At 43.8% G+C, this 19,548-nt stretch overlaps 1 protein-coding gene across 2 annotated transcripts in view; it reads right to left on the bottom strand.

The window, feature by feature from the left end:
• Positions 1-17,755, bottom strand: part of CD99L2 (CD99 molecule like 2) — a gene marked incomplete in the record, with an annotated part of 117,381 nt that extends 99,626 nt beyond the window's left edge. Inside the window, 1 exon segment of one of the 2 annotated variants that reach the window (XM_056540628.1) lies at positions 17,353-17,755. In XM_056540628.1, the coding sequence (XP_056396603.1) occupies positions 17,353-17,413 (61 nt within the window). 2 annotated transcript variants of the gene reach the window in all.
• Between the last annotated feature and the right edge of the window lie 1,793 nt (positions 17,756-19,548).

Raw genomic sequence — 19,548 nt, 5'->3', positions numbered from 1 at the left:
ATCCTCCAGCATGACCGGTTTGTCGGTGGGTCAGTAATGGTGTGGGGTGGCATTTTTTTTGGGGGGGGGGGCACACAGCCCTTTATGTGCTTGCCAGAGGTAGCCTGACTGCCATTAGGTACCAAGATGAGATCCTCAGACCCCTTGTGAGGCCATATGCTGGTGCGGTTGGCCCTGGGTTCCTCCTGATGCAAGACAATGCTAGACCTCATGTAGCTGCAGTGTGGCATTGATGCTATGGACTGGCCCACCTATTCCCCAGACCTTAATCCGATTGAGCACATCTGGGACATCATATCTCGCTCCAACCACAAATGCCAGGTTGCACCACAGACTGTCCAGGAGTTGGCGGATGCTTGAGTCTAGGTCTGGGAGGACATCCCTCAGGAGACCCCGCCACCTCATCAGGAGCATGCCCAGGCATTGTAGGGAGGTCATAGGGGCACGTGGAGACCGCACACACTACTGAGCCTCATTTTGACTTGTTTTAAGGACATTACATCAAAGTAGGATCAGCCTGTAGTGTGGTTTTCCACATTGATTTTGAGTGTGACTCCATATCCAGACCTCCATGGGTTGATAAATTTGATTTCCATTGATAATTTGTGTGATTTTGTTGTCAGCACATTCAATTATGTAAAGACGAAAGTATTTCATACGATTAGTTCATTCAGATCTAGGTGGCATTATCTTAGTGTTCCCTTTATTTGAGCAGTGTATATTGCAGCTGTTGGCAAGTCATCGAACCGAACATTCAATGTGCACCCAAACAGATTCCCAGTTTAGGTCACAGAGTTTTATATACATACAGTTTGTGGCTGTGTTCTGAGCTTCTGATTTCACGTAACACGGTGCCAGAACAGACCGCGATCTACCACTTGGCTTCATTGATAAACTATTCACTTATTTCCTGTCAGAGGAACTGCACGTATGCCAGTCTTCTTTATTTGGGCAGGTTAACTGTATTAATCTTGTTTAAGTAGTTCTATCAATCATAGATTATACCTGTCACATACAATTACTGTATATTGCAACAACTGTATATTCCTACTCACAGAACAGCCCTATCATTACATTAAGACGCTAAAATAGGTTAATAATTACTGAATACACTTCTATTCCCTTTACTTCAATGGTAGATAATACGAGCCAGATCAAATACTTTGAATTATTGGAAGGTCATAGAACAGTATATAAAAGCTATTTTGTATATTATTTAAAATGTGTTACTTGCCCTCACAAGTACACCCAAAAAACTTGCCCAGTTGCCCATAGCAACCAATCCAATTGCTTCTTTCATTTGGCAGAGGCCTTGTTAAAAAAGAAGCGAGCTGATTGGTTGCTATGGGCAACTTTTCCTCTGCACAGGTTTTCATAAATCTCCCCCACTGTGTGGCACCCAACTTTCCTGGTTATCCTGCCACCGAACCAACGCCATGGTAAATAATAACTAACTGTCCGACAGGCAGCTGCAAAGAACAGTTAGCGTTGGGCAGGCGGAGATTTATTCTTGAGCTGCGGGGATTGTCTGTATCAGGACATCGCTTATATCTACTATATTTTGATTCGACATATAAAAAGAAACAAACGTGTACCAAATTCCATCAAAATATCTCCAGCTATTCAGAAGTTCTGCAGAAACACACATACGATCGTGGTTATTCAGTACGGGAGGTCCTCCTAAACTCATGACACACTGATATTATTGTTATGGTATAGGTATACCAAGTCCGCATGTGCAGTGTGAGAATACTAACCCCTTAGGGACTCTTTTTTTTTATGAACTGGTGCCAGAAAGTTAAATAGATTTGTAAAATACTTCTGTTAAAAAATCTTAAACCTTCCAGCACTTTTTAGCAGCTGTTTGCTACAGAGGAAAATCTTTATTCTTTTAATTTATTTTTTGTGTTGTCCACAGTGCTCTCTGCACCTGATGCCCATATCAGGAGAAAATCCCCATAGCAAACCTATGCTACTGTGGACAGTTCCTGACATGGACAATACAAAAAAGAAATTCAAAAAGTAAAGAATTTCCTCTGTAGCATACAGCTTCTAAAAAGTACTAAAAGGATTAAGATTTTTTAATAGAAGTAATTTACAAATCTTTCTGGCACCAGTTCCTTTAAAAAATAAATAAAAAAAATTCCACTGGAGTACCCCTTTAATGCTTAAAAAAAAATAATAAAACACATCAGTCCTGCTCAAATATTGCTCTAGTTAAGCAAAAATAAGATGTGAACAATTATTTTGTGTCGCTAGCGTAGCCAGGGGAGAGTGTGGTAAGATGCAGAAAACCCTTCCCCACCAGAATACTACACAGTGCAGCATTACTCCTTCCTTGTCTACAAACCGAAAACTATGGTTGAGCTTAAGCTACAACTACGTGAAAGAGATATCAGCCATCTACAATGATTACAGGAGACATGTGATGTATTCCCCAGCTCGGGCAGGCTGGTTATCATGGCAGGAGGAGAATCTATTAGACGGATGTTTGGTCTCGCACTGAATGACATTTTGCCTAAGGTTGACAGCTCAAATAACTTTTCTGTTTAACATAAATCTACTCCCACATTCTGCCAGTCAAAGATAATACTGATAGGAGTGAGCACAGAAAGGAGCGCTTACTCAGCAGGAATCACTCCTAAAAAGAGGTCCTCAGGACGCAGCATACCCGCAGTCACATGACTGTTTCATTGTGTCATGCAGGGCCTAGCTGCCATGAGGTGCGCCTCAAACACAACTGCAAGGGAAAGAAAAGGGGTGGAGCGGCAGCAGTCCACCACCGGCACTAGTCTTGGCTCAGGCTGGCATGCTGCTCTTTAGTTTTGAGCCATGTACTGCTGGGGGAAAGAAAAGCGGATGGATGCCACTGTAGGACTCGTTCACATTGTGGTCGGACTCCGCTATTTGGAGTTCTGTCGGCAATCCGGTCAGAACAGAAGTTTTTTTCTTTTCTAAATTCCTGTAAAGTTACTGGATCACCAACTGACCTCATGGAAGTGAATGGGGTTCGTCGGGACCCAGCAGTAACCATTTGAAGCCCACCCAAACAGCCTCCCTCATAGATCTTTTGCTTGAGGATGCTCCAAAGGTTCTCAATAGGATTGAGGTCAGTGGAGGATGGAGGCCACACCATGACTTTCTCTCCTTTTATCCCCATAGCAGCTATTGATGCAGAGGTATTCTTTGCAGCATGAGATGTTACATTGTCATGCATGAAGATGATTTTATTACAGAAAGCATAGTTCTTCCTTCTGTACCAGGGAAGAAAGTGGTCAGTCAGAAACTCCACATACTTTGCAGAGGTCATCTTTATACCTTCGGGGACCCTAAAGGAGCGGACCAGTTCTCTTCCCATGATTCTGTCCCAAAACACGACTCCACCACCGCCTTGCTGATGTCGCAGCCTTGTTGGAACAGGATGGCTGTCCACCAACCATCCACTACTCCATCACTCTGGACCATCCAGGGTTGCATGGCACTCAGTGAACAGGACTGCTTGAAAATTAGTCTCCAGGTATTTTTCTGCCCAATGCAGCAATTTCTGAGCATTGGTTAGTGATGGCCAAATAGAAGGTTTATGCACAGTTGCAAGACTCTGAAGGACTCTACACCTTGATGTCCATGGGACTCCAGAGGCACCAGCAGCTTCAAATAGGTTTGCTGCTATTTAATGGTATTTTAGCAGCTGCTCTCTTGATCTGATGGCAGAAATCTTCCTCCATGGGCCTTTATCTGCACAAACCCGTCTGTGCTCTGAATCAGCCACAAAACTCTTTATAGTACAATGATCAGGCTTAAGTTTTCGTTTAATATCTAAATGTTTTCATACCTTGTCCAAGACATTGAACTATTTCACTCTTTTCAGCAGCAGAGATATCCTTTTTCTTCCCCATATTGCTTGAAAATGGTGCTCTTAATGTGGAACCACGACCTTTAGCAGTTTTTCCTTAAATTGGGCTCACCTGGCAACCTAATTATCACAGGTGTCAGAGATTGTTTTCAGTGATCAAAAGAGCCCTGAGAAACAATGACATTCATGAGTTAAGCTGAACAAAATATTTAATCTTTGACACTTGAATAGAATTTGCATAATAATTTGGAACAGGGTATATAGGTGTATGTATGTTCCCAAAGGCTGGAGATAGTTCAATGGAACTTGGTACACGTTTCCTATATGGCAAAACAAGATATAGCAGAGTTTAGGGATGTCACTATACAAACAAACAAACAAACAATCTCCGAAGCCTAAGTGTGAAACGGTGGAGCCTGGAGAGCAAGTCTATGGGACTTCCAGAACATCTCTTGATTGTGCTACTCTGAGACTGCAGAGATTGCTCGGGAAAGTTATACATCTTGCTCCCGGACCAACATCATGGTAAAGTAGGATTTCACTGTCTGGCAGGCACAGAGAATAGTTAGTGGGGGGTAGGGAGATAAGATGGGGTGGGCAGGTGAGAGAAAATTTATTGTGGGCTGAGAGAAAAGTTGGGGGGGGGGGGGAAGAGAGAGAAGAGATCACTGCAGAGGCAGGCAAAAAGCATAGCAAAGCTTCTGCAGGGAGGAATGCAGAATGGGGAAGCTGGGTGGCATGCTTTATGCCTGTGACCCAGCTTTCCCAGACTCCTAAATAGTTCATAGGTTTAGGTAGGAAGACCAGGCAATGCCAGGTACTCAGTTTGTGCATATACAGTATACACACGTCACATTTTTGTACATATTTTATAATTTCAGCCTGTATAACAGTATTAATGGAAAAACACTGTCTCCATACCAAAACCCTATTGAGCATCTATGGGGCATCCTAAAAACAGAAGCTGGAGGAGCACAAGCTCTCCAACATCCACCAGCTCTGTGATGTCATCATGGAGGAGTAGAAGAGGAGTCCAGTAGCAACATGTAAAGCTTTGGTGAACGCCATGGCCAAGAGGCTTAGGGCAGTGCTGGAAAATAATTGGGACCACACTAATTTGGACATTTCCACTTAGTGGTGTAGTCACTTTTGTAGGCAAGGTTTAGACTCTAATGGCTGTGGGTCATAACATTTAACACTATTGTACAGGCTGTGCACTAACTACTGTACATTGTAGCAGAGTGTCATTTCAGTGTTGTCAAATAGAAGGATAAGAAGCTATTTACAAAAAATAGGAGGTTGGTTTAGTTATGTGCGATACTGTATATAGCAATACATGTAGTATACATATATCAATATCAGTGTACAATAAGTACATAAATGGAAGGATGAATACCAGAATGTTCATATAATCAGAGTCCCTGCCACATACTGACAAGTAGTCAATATAGCAAGACCATCGTTTACAGCCATAAAAGTAATGGGGGATGGCAGAAAAATTGCTGAAATCTCCAGCCTTTGTTGCACGAAAAAACTGATTTTTTTTTTTAAGGATGAAAATACAGTCAAGCCACTTTGTTTAAAAAAAAAAAAAAAAAAAAAACACACACACACACACACACACACACACACACACAATTCTTTCAATTTTGTACCTAAAAATCCTTATGATGTCTTTTTTGCGCCATGAATTCTACTTTGTAATGACATCAGTCATTTTACCCAAAAATCTACGGTGAAACTGAAAAAAAAAAATCATTGTGCAAAAAAAATTGACACACATTTTTGGAGGCTTCCGTTTCTATGCAGTACATTTTTTGGTAAAAATGACACCTTCTCTTTATTCTGTAGGTCCATACGATTAAAATGATACCCTACTTTATAGGTTTAATTTTGTCGTACTTCTGGAAAAAAAAATCATAACTACATGCACGAAAATTTATACGTTTAAGATTGTCATCTTCTGACCCCTAACTATTTTTTTTTTCCACGTACGGGGTGGTATGAGGGCTCATTTTTTGTGCCATGATCTGAAGTTTTTACTTCATTTTTACAATTTTTGTATTGATCAGACTTTTTGATCGCTTTTTATTCATTTTTTCATAATATAAGAAAAGTGACCAAAAAATACGCAATTTTGGACTTGGAATTTTTTTGCACGAAAGCCATTGACCGTGCAGTTTGATTAATGATATATTTTTATAATTCGGACATTTCCGCACACGGCGATACCACGTTTATTTTTATTTAGTGTTTTTTTTGTTTAGTTTTTTTTATGGGAAAAGGGGGGTGATTCAAAGTTTATAAGGGAAGGGGTTAAATGATCTTCAACTTTTCAACTTTTTTTTTTTTTCCCTCAATGTTATAGCTCCCATAGGGGGCTATAACACTGCACACAATGACCTTTTACATTGATCATTGTTATCCCATAGTGTAACATTGATCAATGATTCTGCCGCTTGACTGCTCATGCCTTGATCTCGGGCACTGAGCAGACATTCGGCGATCGGCCACGCAGGAGGCATGTAGGGGCCCTCCGTGTGCGTGTTCCAGCTGTTCGGGACACTGCTGCAAAATTTTGCCACGTCAGTTCCAAACAGCCCACTGAGCTAGCCGGGACTAGTTTACTTTCACTTTAGACGCAGTGATCAACTTTAACACGTCTAAAGGGTTAATAGCGTGCGGCACCACAATCAGTGTCATGCACTATTAGCTAAGGGTCCCGGCTGTCGTTAGAGTGGCCCCACGTTATAGAAAGGGAGCGGACTCCGGGCATACCGAGTCTTTAATGTGGTTAAATGTAATGGTTTATATGCCCAACTATTATATATTCTCCATAGCTCCCCTATATAGTTGCCATTTATCCTTTTTCAAAGAATTCATATTGACGGAAACCTAAACTAAAACTAGAAAACCTGCAATAGTCCAAAGATGAGGGGGACCTTGCAATGCCAAACCCCTGGCTATACTTTATAGCATCCCAGTGTCAGCATCAATTCGGTTTGGGTTATGACGAGGTTGAGTGTATTTCAGCTCTTATGATACACCAATTACCGTATTTATCAGGGTATACCACACACCGGCCTATAACACGCACCCTCATTTTACCAAGGTTATTTGGGTAAAAAAAGTTTTTTACCCAAATAACCTTGGTAAAATGAGGGTGCGTGTGTATACACAGATACACTGTTTCTTACCCCGCAGAAGCCCCAGGAAAGGCAGGGGGGAGAGAGGCCGTTGCTGCCCGCTTCTCTGCCCCTGCCTTTCCTGGGGTCTAGAGCCCTGCTGCTGCTGCTCCTCTACCCCTGGCTATCGGCGCCGCTGCCCCATTGCCTCCCCCATCCCCGGTTTTATGATTACCTTTTGCCGGGGTCGGGTCCGCGCTGGTTCTGGCTCCGGTGTGGCGTCTATGCGTCGTTGCTATGCGCTGCGCTACGCTATGCAATGACGAGTGACGTCGCGTCACTCGTCATTGCGCCTCGCAGCGCATAGTAACGACGCATAGACGCCGGACCCGAGCCCGAAGCAGCGCGGACCCGAGCCCGGCAACAGGTAATCATAAAATCGGGGATGGGGGAAGGCAATGGGGCAGCTGCACCGATAGCCAGGGGGAGAGAAGCAGCGGCAGCAGGGCTCTAGACCCCAGGAAAGGCAGGGGCAGAGAAGCGAGCAGCGATGGCCTCTCTCCCCCTGCCTTTCCTGGGGGCTTCTGCAGGATCAGAAAAACCAGGGGGGGGGGGGGTTGGGGATGGGGGGCAGTAATGGGGCATCGGCACCGGCAGTCTCTGGACCCCAGGATAGGCAGGGGCAGAGAAGCCAGCAGGTCTCTGGACCTGCAAAAGCCGCTGCAGTTCATTGATTTAAAGTGCCCACTTTAAATCATTGAACTGCAGCGACTTATCGGCGTATAACACGCAGATAGACTTTAGGCAAAAAATTTTAGCCTGAAAAAAAAAAAAAAAGGGGGTTTTACGCCGATAAATAAGATATCCTACTGAGGGTTGTGTGTGTCACTGGACAATGGGGATTTTACTGGATAAGAAGACAAAAAATAAATAAATAAAATAAAAAAACACACACACACACACACACACACACACACACACTTGTCCAGAGGAAAAGTTGTCCAGTTGCCCATAGCAACCAATCAGATCGCTTCTTTCATTTAAACAAGGCCTATGCTATGGGCAACTTTTCCCCTGGACAGGTATTGATAAAACTCCAACATGTCCTTCCTATTTTGACTTCCTTACACGTCCTTAGACGGCAACCGTTGTATGGCACGGGCTCCTGACTCGAGCCAGTGTCATACCAGGCCCGGCCCCCAGCCGCAGCCAGCTATTAACCCTTTAGATCACCGCTGTCAAAGTTGACAGCGGCATCTAGATGGACATTTAAACCATCCCTGGTGGTCCACCCGCCCCCCCCCCCCCACAGCGCGATTGTAGAGGGGGGGGGGGGGGGGGTCGATCCACCGCTGAGGTAGCTGGAGGGCTTAACTCACGTTCTAGGTTTGCTTCTGCGCTGTGAATGATAACACCCATTAAACCCTTCCTTATTAAAAGTTTAAATCACTACCTTTTCCCCAAATTACATATAAAAAATATGTAACCATAATAAAAACATATGTGGTATTGCCACGCGCGTAAATGTCTGAACTATAGGACTATATAATTAATTAAAACCACACGGTCTATGGCATGCGTGCAAAAAAAAATAAAAAATCCAAAGTCCAAAATAGCATATTTTGTCACTTTTTATATCATGAAAAAATAAAAAGCAATCAAAAAGTCCGATCAATACAAAAATTGTACCGCTAAAAACTTCCGATCATGGCGCAAAAAAATAAAATAAAAAAATGCACCCTCATTCCGCCCCATACGCAAAAAAATAAAAAATGTTATAGGGGTTAGAAGATGACAATTTTAAACTTATTCATTTTCCTGCATGTAAATAGGGTATCCTTTTAATCATATGGATAAAGAGAAGGTGCAATTTTACCGAAAAACTTACTAAATAGAAACGGAAGCCCCCAAGTTACAAAATTGTATTTTTTCGTAAATTTTGTCGCACAATTTTTTTATTTTTTGGGGGGTTTTGCCGCAGATTTTTGGGTACAATGACTGATGTCATTAAAAAGTAGAATTGCTGGTACAATAAATAAGCCATCATATGGATTTTTAGGCGCAAAATTGAAAGGGTTATGTTTAAAAGGTAAGGAGGAAAAAACGTAGTGCAAAAACGGAAAATGCTTGGTCCTTAAGGGGTTAATGCATAAAATCCGGAGTAAACTGAAACAAATTAGAGAAGTAGGTAAGGTTACAGAATACACAACACTATGGGTTAACCCTTCTATTTCAGAATTTGGAACACTGGAAGGCTTTGAGATATGGAGTTATGGGTTAAAGATAGGGCTGCAGACAATTAATTGCGGGGGGGGGGGGGGGGGGATTGGGGTAGACTGCAAAATGACCAAACAAGGTTGTTTTGGGGCTTTACTTTAAAAAAAAAAAAAAAATGTGTACAGTTGGCATACAAAAACAAGTGAACAAGGTTTTTCATGTTTTCCCCGCACCCCTATTATTACTTGGCACAGCGTTTCCCAACCAGGGTGCCTCCAGCTGTTGCAAAACGACATCACCCAGCATGCCCGGACAGCCAATGGCTGGTTTGGAGAGCTTAAAGGGGTACGTCGCCCCTAGACATCCTATCCAAAGGATGCGGGATAAGATGTCTGATCACGGGGGCGTATTACCCATTTAAGCCATCCCACCCTCTCTATCATGGTGAAGACCAGCAAAAGTAACTCCCTGCTTAGAAGGCCCAGGAAAATGGCTGCCTGATCGGGATGTCTTGCTCTGCTTCCAACATCCCTGAACACTTCCTCATGTCCCAGAAGCAGTGTGTCGCTCATCCACCAGGCCGGACACACAGACTGCTGCAATAAGCAGATCAATCTGAGGCTGCCATGCGCAAGACTGCCCACAAGCCTCATGTACAATGAGGAAATGCAATCTGTTCACAGATGAGGAGGAATCCATTGAGAGCAACATGAGGCTGCTAAAAGTGGAATCCTCTAGGTTTTCTCAAGGAAATTCCAAGCAAAATGTCCTTTTGTTTGTATCCTGTCTTACTTTAAGAGCCCATTTACATGGTGGAATGTCTAAATGTAATCCAGCAGAGAAATTCCACTTAAAAATTCCATTGCAGCAGGCTCCCATCTCCTTAGGCGGCAGTCCTCTTCTCCATGGAGAAAACAGTGAATGTTAATTATGTTGGAATCTGCCTCATATTACTAAGGGTTCTTTTGCACAGTGGAATTTGTGCCTTAAAATTCAGCTTGGAAATTCTATATGCAGCAGCGGCTACCGATATCAGTCGCCACTAGGACACCTCAGACTTCTATCATCTCCATGGGTCTGCTGCCCGCAGAATGCTCGTCCGGAATTGATACATACAGGCCATAGAGTCAGTCAACAGAGCTCTGTCCACAATGAAAAAGGTAATATATCAAATGTACGGAAATGCTATGAACTCTCCAGATTATAAAGATTATATCTTAACATAATTCCACAAACCCAGATCTGAAACCACAGCCGCAGATAAACGGTTTGATACGGTTACTACATAATCCCAATGCTATTCAGCCAATGAAGGATTAGATGTCTTTTGTGCAGAGAACAATACAAATGTTGGTGCAACACATTTCTCTACATGTGGAAACAATAATGAAATGTCATTAGCCCCTTGTAGATGTGTCTGTCACCCACCGTGCATGTTATCTGCCATAAGCGAGAGAATGTTATTGTCGAGCTACAGACAAAAAACAGGCACTCGGTAGCATCACCTGGAAGCTTACATGTTAAAGGGGAACTTTGAGGAACTGAACTTCTCTTATCCACAGGATAGGGGATAAGTGTCTGATTGGGGGTCAGAACACTGGGGCCATCGCTGCAATCCCTGTATGGAGTCTGTTCTACTCCCCTGCCCTCGGCACGCTCCAAACCCCACCTTAATAGACATGGTCAAGTGATGGCCCACACAGCCAATGACCGGTCGCGTCGATGTCCAATCTCAGCTGGTGATTGACTGAGTGGGCCAACAGTTGCCCCTGTCCAAGAAGGTGGGGGGCCAGAGAGCGCCAAGGCGGGGTAAGGGTATGTTCACACAAAGGAATTCCCATGCAAACAAGGATATGGATAGGGGATAAGATCAGTTTATAAGATCAGTTCCCCGGGGTTCCCTTTAAAATGGCTATAGGCGTAGCTTTTCCTTTCCTAGATACAATAATGAGATCTGTATACCTTTTTATAGAAGATGCCGGAGGCTTTGCAATGCAGTTTGCAGACATATAGGTTGTAAAGGTTCTTTAGCTGTAAAAGCCATGTATTTAAAAACAGCCCCCCACAACGGGAAATCCAAAGTAAATCCACATGCAACTTTGTGAACTGGCAGCCTAAGGCCTAATGCACAAGGCCAAATTACAGCTGTTTTGTATGGAGTCGTAATAGAGATTCAGTAGAAGTGTATGAACCCTCTACTTTATCTTCATGGATGCTACTCTGCACTGGGTAGCTGCAAAGCTTGGATGGATCCTACTATTTCCACTACAAACAAGCTGCAGAAGATTTGGATTCCCTTAGAACCCAGGGGTTTACATCCTCCATGTAGACATTAAAGTGGTATTCCACCATTCCGATGGTGCCTGGTCTTGTACCAACTTGATGTTGGTAGAAGGAAGGAAGTTATCCCCCATCCACAATATAGGAATAACTAGCTAATCACAAGCTCGGTCCCCTGGTTACTAGAGTAGCAGCATGCATTGTCAGCACCACTTAAAGGGGTACTCTATTGAACCACCACCAAGTTAAACAGATGTGTAAATTACTTCTATTAAAAAAAAATCTTAATCCTTCCAGTACCCATCAGCTGCTGTTATGATGCACAGGAAGTCATTTTCTTTTTGAATTTCCTTTTGTGCCTGACCACAGTGCTCTCTGCTGACACCTCTGTCTGTGTCAGGAACTGTCTGGAGCAGGATAGCTTTGCTATGGGGATTTGTTCCTATTCTGGACAGTTCCTAAAATGGACAGAGGTGTCAGCAGAGAGCACTGTGGTCAGGTAGAAAGGGAATTCAAAAAGAAAAAGAACTTCCTGTGGATCATACAGCAGCTGATAAGTACTGGAAGCATTAATATTTTTTAATAGAAGTAAATTACAAATGTGTTCAACTTTCTGGCACCAGTTGATGAAAAAATAAATAAATAATAGTTTTTCAGTGGAGTACCCCCTTTACTCGATTCTCTACAGAACAATTGAACATTGCCGAGTGCTGATCCAAGCCAGTAAAAGGAGCGGTGGCTGAGCATGAAAGCTGTCACTCCATTCTCTAGAGCAGTGGTCTCAAACTGTGGCCCTCCAGATGTTGCAAAACTTCAACTCCCAGCATGCCCAGACAGCCAACGGCTGTCTGGGCATGCTGGAGGTTGAAGTTTTGCAACATCTGGAGGGCCACAGTTTGAGACCACTGCTCTAAAAGGAAATCTACCTCTGTCCCCCTGATCGGTGGAGTCCCTGTGGTCAGACCCCCACTGATCTGCTAGTTATCTGTTATCCTGTGGATAGAATATATCCTCTTTGAACAAACACCAGGCTGCAGCGTTTTAGCCCAAGCAGTTTCACAGATAGTTAGCACACTGGATAAGGCTGTGTTCACATATGTATTGCAGGCTCTGCTGCCGATTCTGTCATATTTGTAAAAAAAAAAAAAAAAAAAAAAAAAAAATTATATATATATATATATATATATATATATATATATATATATATATATATATATATATATATATATATATATATATATATATATATATATATTTTAGACCTCATAATAAGTAAATTGGCTCAGTGGGTGCTGCAGTTGCCTGTCACGCAAAAGATCCAAAACTCCATTATTCAGTATTCTGTTCCTATGATGGAAGGGAAAACTGGAATAAGAAAGCAGATGTGAACAACGCCCAATATGTACAGTGACCCTTAGATAAGCACATTTTAAAACGATATACACGAGAGGTGTCATCCGACCCTACATGACGCAGAAAGAAAATAAAAATTTACTTTATCAATACCAGTACCACACAGGGCCAGGGCAGTCACCCAGCTGCCAATGCACTTAGCACGATAGTGCCCACTCAGTGGTTATTACAATGCCATCTGGACACAATGACTGGGAACATCTGGGGAGGTGGCAAGCAAATCACTGACCAGCCACATTAATAATACAAAAGAGCATTAACAATAAACCCTGCTTAGGATAAACTACATAGTTATCGAGGAACATCACGATAAAACACAGAGGTACATGTATGTATCAGTGGGCCACTCTAAATTACGTCACGCTACACCACATAAGGCTGCTGGATCCGTGAGTTAGTTAGAAACTTCTAGAGCAGGGGGTCTCAATCTCAAATTATCTGGGGGCCACTGGAGGTTGAGGCTGGGCTGCATGTGCCCCTCACATATATATAATGCCCCCATCATGCGCCCCTCACATATATAATGCCCCCATATACAGGGTGGGCCATTTATATGGATACACTAATAAAATGGGAATGGTTGGTGACATTAACTTCCTGTTTGTGGCACATTAGTATATGTGAGAGGGGAACTTTTCAAGATGGGTGGTGATCATGGTGGCCATTTTGAATCCAACTTTTGTTTTTTCAATAGGAAGAGGGTCATGTGACACATCAAACTCATTGGGATTTTCACAAGAAAAACAATGATGTGCTTGGTTTTAATGTAACTTTATTCTTTCATGAGTTATTTACAAGTTTCTGACCACTTATAAAATGTGTTCAATGTGCTGCCCATTGTGTTGGATTGTCAATGCAACCCTCTTCTCCTACTCTTCACACACTGATAGCAACACCGCAGGAGAAATGCTAGCACAGGCTTCCAGTATCCGTATACACTGCTATATATTACTAAATACACCGCAGGAGAAATGCTAGCACAGGCTTCCAGTATCCGTAGTTTCAGGTGCTGCACATCTCGTATCTTCACAGCATAGACAATTGCCTTCAGATGACCCCAAAGATAAAAATCTAAAGGGGCCATTCGTCATCAATGGAAACCTCAAGGCCACTGGATATAAGAAATTGCTACATGATGATGTGTTTCCCTCTTTATGCACTGAAGCTGGCACGTTCCCTGAGTTTTTTCAGCAAGATGGTGCACCATCACATTATGGGTGTCAGGTCCGAGCATTCCTAGATGAACAGTTTCCTGGAAACTGGATTGGTCATCGTGGGCCAGTTGAATGGCCCCAAGGTCTCCCGATCTGACCCCTTAGACTTTTATCTTTGGGGTCATCTGAAGGCAATTGTCTATGCTGTGAAGATACGAGATGTGCAGCACCTGAAATTATGGATACTGGAAGCCTGTGCTAGCATTTCTCCTGCAGTGTTGCTATCAGTGTGTGAAGAGTGGGAGAAGAGGGTTGCATTGACAATCTAACACAATGGGCAGCACATTGAACACATTTTATAAGTGGTCAGAAACTTGTAAATAACTCATGAAAGAATAAAGTTACGTTAAAACCAAATAGTTTTTCTTGTGAAATTCCAAATAATTTTGATGTGTCACATGACCCTCTTCCTATTGAAAAAAACAAAAGTTGGATTCAAAATGGCCAACTTCAAAATGGCTGCCATGGTCACCACCCATCTTGAAAAGTTTCCCCCCCTCACATATACTAATGTGCCACAAACAGGAAGTTAATATCACCAACCATTCCCATTTTATTAAGGTGTATCCATATAAATGGCCCACCCTGTAGCTATGACCCCCATTCTGGCAGGGCTCCCAGCAGGTACACAGGCCCCCATATAGATCGGGCTCCCAAGTAGGTATAGAGGCCCCAAATAGATATGATCCCCATCACTGATGGGGATAATATCTATCTGGGGGCCTGTCTACCTACTGGGGAGCCCTACCTGATGATCAGGTAGGGGTTCCCTATAGGTGTACAGGCCCCCACAGATACTAACACCGGGAGGTAGGGCTCCTATTCAAACAATTATGCCTCCTAAGAAGATAGGTTAGCCCCTGGTGATAAGCAGGTCCTCCCTTATTAGGCAAGTTAAGTTTCACAGCTACAGTACTTACATCTCCCTGCTGCAGCCTAAAACGAGCCTTCTTTGCGGGGGTGCGAACGTTACATCACGTCATCACATGCATCGTGCAGGACGTTAGGGTCCCGACATCCTCCGCTACAGCTGTGATGACGTCACCAATAGTGCACATCCCTCCAGGGACGCTTGTTATAGGCTGCAACAGGGAGATATAGGTAGAACAGCAGTGTGTGCCGATGAGTGTAAAGACTTCCGGCATTTAGCGCTGCTAGCCCGAAGCAGAGCAAAAGGCCTGAAGAAATCACCTGCCCGTCACTCAGTTTGAGACCCCTGTTCTAGAGGATCTAAGGGTTTGCTTCCTTATTAAGACAGGCTGGGTTCACAAGTATCGGGTCAGCATTTTAAAACCAGAAGTTGGAGTGGCACAGAAAGGCTGGGTTCACAGCATTCCACACAACAACCAACTCTCTGGCCAGAAACCTACAATTCAAAGCTCACTCAGTCTATCCTTTTTACCTCTAGTCAAAGCTAAAAGTGGACCCTAAAGAAATGGGGAATATAGGACTTATACTTGGTCCACTTTGATTTAAGACAACTGCATATGGATACTGTAAACCAGATTTGTTACCCCCAAGTTCAGGACCCTGGGTCTGATGAAGCGCAATACTTGCATGAAACAGCTGTAGCCTATCTGGAATTACAGGCGCCTGCGCCCGATCTTAGTGGTTTTACCTATGCTACAATGAAATAAAGGATGATAACTTTTTGCACATAGTTTGGCGAGAGCCTCCCTTCATGTATTGTGGATGCGTTCAGGACACGGTATGTGGTGGAATACTTTGTGATCCGACTCTTTTCTAACCAACTGCAGCAAAAGCCTTAGTAACATCCGACAACACAGTAGCTGGGGAGGGAACACAGGTACTGCTACGCCAGGGAAAATAGGCACCCCATGCCAAACCCACTGGGGAATATACATATCCAAACAAGCGCTAAGGCAGTGGTCTTCAACCTGTAGACCTCCAGATGTTGCAAAACTGTATATGCACCTAAACTAATCACATAAGGAAAATACATGTAGCCTATAATCCACGCTGAGTATTACACGAACGAACCCCTACCAGTCATGCCAGGAAATACACACATCCAACGCTGGGTGCTATATGTACTTTATACTGGTACAATATACATACAACTACCATCCTGGCTATGGAATACATATGCACCCCTTGCTAACATGGTAGTGAATCCATGATGCACCTTTATAGAGATAGCATAAAGAGTACGTACATGCTAAAACATACGCAGATCAGCAATGAACCACCTGAATCCACCAGACCTCTTAAGGGGGTCCTGTCTGCTCGGACGCAAGTCTTTCAGCTGCCACATTGCCTCTTCTGTGTGATCGGACCAGCTATGCCAGGCTCTGCTCCCCATGGGCATCTATGACCCTACTGCCTTTTCACCAGTTTCCTTCCTTGGACCATTTTTTGTAGGTACTGACTACAGCATAAAACAGCGGTCTTCAACCTACGGACCTCCAGATGTTACAAAACTACAACTCCCAGCATGCCCGGGCAGCCAACGGCTGTCCGGGCATGCTGGGAGTTGTAGTTTTGCAACATCTGGGAGGTCCACAGGTTGAAGATCACTGGCATAATGGGTACACTTCAAAAGACCAGCTATTGTGGAGGTGCCCTGACCCAGTTGCCTACACAATGTGACCCTGGTTGTCACTTACGCTTGGCCATATTTTTCGCTTTCAAACATGTTAAGAACTAAAGAAAGGCCCAGTTTATAGGATTTCATGGTCTTTAGGTTGGTCTATATGCTGGAAAAAGCTTCGAGAATACACAATATCAGTGGTCTCAAAACTATGGCTGGCAGATGTTGCAAAACTACAACTCCCAGCATGCCCGGACAGCCTTCGGCTGTCCGGGCATGCTGGGAGTTGTAGTTTTGCAACATCTGGCGGGCCCCAGTTTGGAGACTACTGCTGTAGATAGACCAAGCTATTCCATAAAGATAAAAGCTATACACTGGGGGCTTTTGCTGGTGCATATCCCACACATAGGCTGAAGATGTAGTGTGCACAGGGCCCTATACTGATCACTGACATCCCTGCCAGCAGCCATTGTACTGATAGAATCAATGTGATGGGCTTCACCTGTCACTGGTTACATGTCATGGCTGATCCCGATAAGATCTGCTCTGTGCATTCCATATAAGGCCGGAGAGGACATGCACCTATCGAAGTCTATACTGCGGACCCACCCCAGGACCCCCATCACATGTGGCAGCATCTGTACACAGGGGTCGGGGCCATTGTGTCCCCGCTATACCGCATACACACAGGACACTTACCCGTCCACGCCATGCCCATCACTGCCAGGGACAGCAGCAGGGTAACGCCGAGCTGTGCCATCCTAATAGCGCTCCGACAGGACAGGGGTGCAGAGAAGAGGCCGCACAGCCGGGCAGGGCATGCACAGGGGACCCGGAGCTCCGGCCGCAGGGCAGACACTGAGAGCTGAGGTGTGATTCTCTCCGGCGGCGGGAGGGGGAGCTCTCAGGCCCCGCCCAGTACTGACGGGTGAGGAGACTAGGAATAGCCTGCACTGCGATGTCCCCTCATATCCAGGCGGGGACCCCCGGTGCTGGGCGCTCGTACACGGCCGGAGACGCCCTATTCTACTCTTAGGGGGCGAGCTGGTACTTGCTGGCTGACAACTGCTGGAGGGGACATACCTCACACCCACCCGGGGGTCAGCTATATATAGAGGTGACCGCTCACATGTCTTCTAGTCACGTGACTCAGCCTGGATTTTTGGATTGATGGTCCTAAACTTGATTTGCAGCGATTTTTTATTTTTGTTTATTTTTATTTTTTTACTGGGGAATTGCACAACAAGCAATTTTCGAATGTTTAACCCCTTAAGGACCAGTTTTTTTTTTCCATTTTTTCCTCCTTACCTTTAAAAAATCATAACTTTCAATTTTGCACTTAAAAATCCATGAGTGCTTATTTTGTGCGCCACCAATTTGTAATGACATCAGTCATTTTACCCAAAAATCTACGGCAAAACGGGAAAAAAAATCATTGTGAGACAAAATTGAAAAGAAAATGCAATTTTTTAACTTTTGAGGGCTTCTGTTTATACGCCGTACTTTATTTTATTTTTTTTTTATAAAAATGACACCTTATCTTTATTCTGTAGGGCCATACGATTAAAATGATTCCCTACTTATATAGGTTTGATTTTGTCGCACTTCTGAAAAAAATCATAACTACATGCAGGAAAATGTATATGTTTAAAATTGTCATCTTCTGACCCCTATAACTTTTTTATTTTTCCGTGTATGGGGCGGTATGAGGGCAAATTTTTTAAGCCGTGATCTGAAGTTTTTAGCTGTATCATTTTTGTATTGATAGGACTTATTGATCGCTTTTTATTCATTTTTCATGATATAAAAAGTGACCAAAAATGCACTATTTTGGAATTTTTTTGTGCGTACGCCATTGACTGTGTGGTTTAATCAATGATATATTTTTATAATTCGGACATTTACGCACGCGGTGATACCACATTTTTATTTACACTGTATTTTTTTTTAAATGGGAAAATGGGGGTGATTCAAACTTTTATTAGGGAAGGGGTTAAATGATCTTTATTCACTTTTATTTTTTCACTTTTTTTTGCAGTGTTATAGCTCCCATAGGGACCTATAAAACTGCACACACTGATCTTTTACACTGATCACTGGTTTCTCATAGGAAACCATTGATCAATGATTCTGCCACTTGATTGCTCATGCCTGGATCTCAGGCACTGAGCAGTCATTCGGCGATCGGACACCAGGAGGCCGCGATTTTGCCACGGCGATCCCGAAGAGGTCCCTGAGCTAACCGGCAGTGATTTATTTTCACTTTAGACGCGGCGTTCAACTTTGAATGTCGCGTCTAAAGGGACAATAGCGTGAGGCACCGCGATCAGTGCTGCGCGCTATTAGCCACGGGTCCCGGACGTTGTTAGAGACCGGGCCGACCCGCTATTACACGTGGCCACGTCATAGCCCCGCGTTATAGAAAGGGAAAGGACTCAGGACGTACCGATACGTCCTTGGTCCTTAGGGGGTTAAGTGTTTTTTGTCATAAAAAAAAAAAAGAACAGGTTGTCAAAAGTTTAAAGGCTAGTCCACCTAAAAATAACTTATTCACAGGATAGGGGATCAGTGTCTGAAGACGGGGCGTCCAACCGCTGGGACTCCCCGCGATCACCTGCCCGATGCCCCGATTCTCTGAGAGGAGTGCACACGCTCCATTCACTTCTATAGGAGCGCAGGAAAGACCCGAGTGCTATCCTGAGAGTTGGAAGCCGGAAGAGTGTGCCGTGGCGCACCAAAACTTGATCGTTCGCTTCATTATAGCCTATGGGGAATTAATCGGGTTTGAGGGAGTGTGGTGCGCAGCAGGTCTGAGAAATAAACTTTGGACTGGCCTGCCTAAGGCTGTACCAATTGCTGACGCATGGCCTGCACCCAGGCCTAATAACCGATTGT

The sequence above is a fragment of the Hyla sarda genome, chromosome 9 (assembly GCF_029499605.1).
Source record: "Hyla sarda isolate aHylSar1 chromosome 9, aHylSar1.hap1, whole genome shotgun sequence".
Taxonomy (NCBI): domain Eukaryota; kingdom Metazoa; phylum Chordata; class Amphibia; order Anura; family Hylidae; genus Hyla; species Hyla sarda.
The sequence above is the reverse complement of the archived record's forward strand: the minus strand, read 5'-3'. Positions and strand labels throughout refer to the sequence as shown.